This window comes from Suricata suricatta, chromosome 1 (genome assembly GCF_006229205.1).
Source record: "Suricata suricatta isolate VVHF042 chromosome 1, meerkat_22Aug2017_6uvM2_HiC, whole genome shotgun sequence".
Taxonomy (NCBI): Eukaryota; Metazoa; Chordata; class Mammalia; order Carnivora; family Herpestidae; genus Suricata; species Suricata suricatta.
This window is the reverse complement of record NC_043700.1, coordinates 188,423,049-188,426,585: the sequence shown is the minus strand read 5'-3', so window position 1 is coordinate 188,426,585 and position 3,537 is coordinate 188,423,049. Positions and strand designations below refer to the sequence as shown.

The following is a 3,537-nucleotide window of genomic DNA, read 5'->3' as shown; positions in this document are numbered from 1 at the left end:
GAGGGCGTGCGCCGCGAGCTCGCCCAGCGCGTCCCGGCGCGGCCCGGGCCGGCAGTGCGTCCTCCGGTGCCGCCGCAGCACGGCCGAGCGCGTGAAGCACTTGCCGCACACCTCGCACGCGTACGGCTTCTCCCCCGTGTGCGTGCGCACGTGCCTGCGCAGGTCGCCCGAGCCCCCGAAACACTTCCCTGCGAGAAGAATGGGGGTCCCGTTAGAAGTGGGCGTTCCGGAAGGCGCTCCCCCGCCCCTTCCCCGCCCCCTCCTAAAAGAGAACGACTCCGCCTTTGCTCTCCTCCAGCGGTGACCCTGCAGCCTTGTGGGTGTGGGCCCCTCAGTGCGAGCCTTCGAGGGACTCTGTGTCCCCGCCCCGGGGAGCGCCTCGCCCGGGAGGCCGAGGTGCCTGCCCCCTGCCAGCCCCGTGCTCGGAAACTTTCGTTTAAGTTTTCGCAAATCTAACATGGCCCACTGATAATTTAGAAACAGCTCTTTGCTTTTACGGTAATCTTACATATGTGCGTCCTGGTTCCACTTCCTCCCTGTGTGTGTGACAGAGGCGGGGGACCTACTGCCACGATAAGAGCAGGTAAGGCCAGAAGACAGAAACCAACCGAGAGGCTTCCGGAAGACCGCGCACGTTTACAGAGGGCCGAGAACTACGCAGTTGCGCGCACGCGCGGCTAGAGCTTCCCCCTGACCCGTGGGAACGTGGGAACGTGGGACCGTCGGGCTGGTGCAGCCGGGCCGGGGGGCCACACACACACCTGCTCACCGCGGTGACCTGTGCCCTCACGTCTACATCATCGCACAGCGTCGGGCCCGGCCTCCCTCACTGAACAAGATCCCTGTGTTGTCTTTACACCACACGGTTTACACGGACAGACGGACAGACGGCATTTCACAGACTCGCGGCCTCAGAGCCCGCCCTCCACGTGCTGCCCGTGTGGGCGGCTTGCACCTGCTCGCTACTATACTTCGTGTTCAGTTTACATCTTTCTTTACCCTGTTTAAGATAAATTCTCAGTAATGGAATTACTGGGCAGACGGAACGATCTTCTCCAGGGCCCTGAAGGCGTGGATTTGCGCCGCAGCAGAGTTCCTTCCAGGAGAGGGACAGGGGAGTCGCTTTTATCCCAGACCCCTCACCCATCCTTGCAGAGGCCGCCGCGGGGCGGCACCTGTCTCCTGCATGGTGAGAGTCAGCGGGCTGGCTGTGCCAGCGCAGGAGGGAGGGCCACCGTGCCCGGCCGGGGTCGCAGTCCAAGTCAGTGCAGGACGCGGTGTTTCCACCGGCCCCACGGAGGGTCGTGCTTGCGAGCGAGCTGCCTGCGGCCATCTTAAGCCCAGCCTAGAAGACTGGCCAGAGGGGCCACGGGATCCCGACCGGGAAAGTCTCCTGGGAATAAACCGCTAAATCCCCGGGCTGGGGGAAGAAGTCTTGCCGGAGGAAAATGTACGTTTGCACCTCCGACAGTGCAGAGAAATTCTGGGAAAGGAAGGGAGGGAAGGAAAGGACAAGGAAGCCTGGGGAGGGAGAGGGCAGAGGGAGGAAGGGTGGAGGAAGGAGGAGCTCTATTCACTGTGAAGCCCAGAGTGTGAAGCCATCTTAAAACCGAACCAGCCTCTGGAACTCAAGGAAAGGAAACCCCCCCCCCCCCCCCAGAGAGTAGTATGCCAACCTCACAGCAGGCTTGCTAAGTGAAAGCGGTCAGAGAGACCACACGCCGGCCGTGCAATTCCATCTAGACGAGATGCCCAGAACACGCACGTCCAGAGAGAGAAAGCAGATTAATGGCTGCCTCGGCTGGGGCATGGGAGCCAGGACTGACTGCCGGTGGGTGTGGAGTGTCCCTTCCTGGGTAGACGGGGTCTTGAAATGGACCGTGCTGAGGGCCGCGCAGCCCTGAGTCACGGCAGAACCGCTGAACTGGTCACTTTAAGTGGCAAGTCTTACAGTGCAGGACTTTCACCTCAAAGCGGGCACAGAGATTTTGAACCTGTCCGGTGAGAACAAACATTCTTGCTCTTTCTCTTCCCCGGGCCCCAGGCTGACCTTACCAGGGCCAGAAACCACGGCTAGCGAGGGGAGGGAAAGGGCTGGACACCTGAGGGGAGGCAGGCAGGGTCCCCCCCTGCTCCCGTGCGGGGCTCTACTCCGGCATTAGTCCTCACCAGGGAGGGAGGAGGATTCAATCTTAAATCACCTCGACAGCTGTGATACTGGTTTGGGATTGACATTTTAAATTACTGATTTGAGACAGCACTTGTGATTTAAAGTAACAATTTCTTTGTTTTTTTAAATTTTTTGTTTTGTTTTGTTATGTTACTTATTTTTGAAAGACAGAGAGACAGCATGAGCAGGGGAGGGTCAGAGAGAGAGGGAGACACAGAGCCCAATGGGGGGCTCAAAGCCCCGAACCAGGAGATCATGACCTGAGCCAAAACCGGACACTTAACCGACTGAGCCACCCGGGCGCCCCTCTTCTTGTTTGTTTTAAGAGAGACGGGGAGAGAAAGAATCCCAAGCAGGCTCCGAGCTGTCGGCACAGAGCCCGACACGGGGCTCAATCTCCCAAACGGTGAGATCGTGATCTGAGCCGAAATCAAGAGTCAGAGGCTTAAACAACTAAGCCGGCCGAGGCGCCGCCGATTTTAAAGAGTAATAAAAGAGTCACAGAGTTGCCCACATTCGTATCCGGGAGATGAGATCCGTGTCCAGTCTAAGTGGGAGACAAAAATGAAGGGACCCTCTGGTTACACCCCGGGAGCCCTGCCTACTCTAGAAGGCAGCTCCGATCAGGAGGCGGTGCTCCGAGCACAGCGCGATCCCGCCTTCCCCCAGCGGGACGCTGGACAGTCTCCCGGTCTGCGCCACATGGGAAATCGTAAAAACCGCCCCCCCCCACTCCTCCATGGCTCTGTCGCCACTGTCAAGTACCCGTCACAGACGTGCACACGGACACACACACTGTTCCTCTGCGGCTCACACACTCCAGGGTCACAGGCAGCAGGTGACTGAGTCCCCAGTCCCTCAGCTGCGCAGTGACGCCCCTCGGAAGTGGCCGCCAGCTTGCCCTCTCCTTCCCAGACGCATCGCTGCCGTGTCAAATGCCCACAATACGTGATCCAGGGATGCCCTCCCCCTTGACCCCACCACGTGCTTGAGATGCCCCAGCAGGACGGTCAGCCTGAGTCCCCAGGCTGCGTACTACACCCTTCCAGACTGTTCTACGTCCCACAGACCCAGACAGGGGCACGCGGCAGCTGGACTGTGCTGTGCCCAGAGCACCTCAGGGCAGCTCAGCGAACGTCTGACACGCGAGCACAGGGATGAAAGGGAGGAGGCCGCGTGAGCGGGTAAAGCGAGAGCAGCGCCTCCACGGTACCCCCGGGGAAGGCACGGCAAACCAGACAGTGACAGGGCATGCGTGCTGGGAGCGGCTGGGGACTGCTGAGGGGATGGCTGGGGTCAGCAGGGGGCCACTGGGGGTCGCTGGAGATGCTTGGGCTGCTGGGGTAGGCGAGGGGCTGCTGGGGGTC

At 60.4% G+C, this 3,537-nt stretch overlaps 1 protein-coding gene across 1 annotated transcript in view; it reads right to left on the bottom strand.

Annotated features, from left to right (window-relative positions):
• The window catches only part of ZBTB49 (zinc finger and BTB domain containing 49), a 30,745-nt gene that overhangs the window by 8,081 nt on the left and 19,127 nt on the right, over positions 1-3,537 (bottom strand). The window contains exon 8 of the mRNA XM_029952416.1: positions 7-188. Within this exon, the coding sequence (XP_029808276.1) occupies positions 7-188 (182 nt within the window). The remainder of the gene's footprint in view (positions 1-6; positions 189-3,537) is intronic.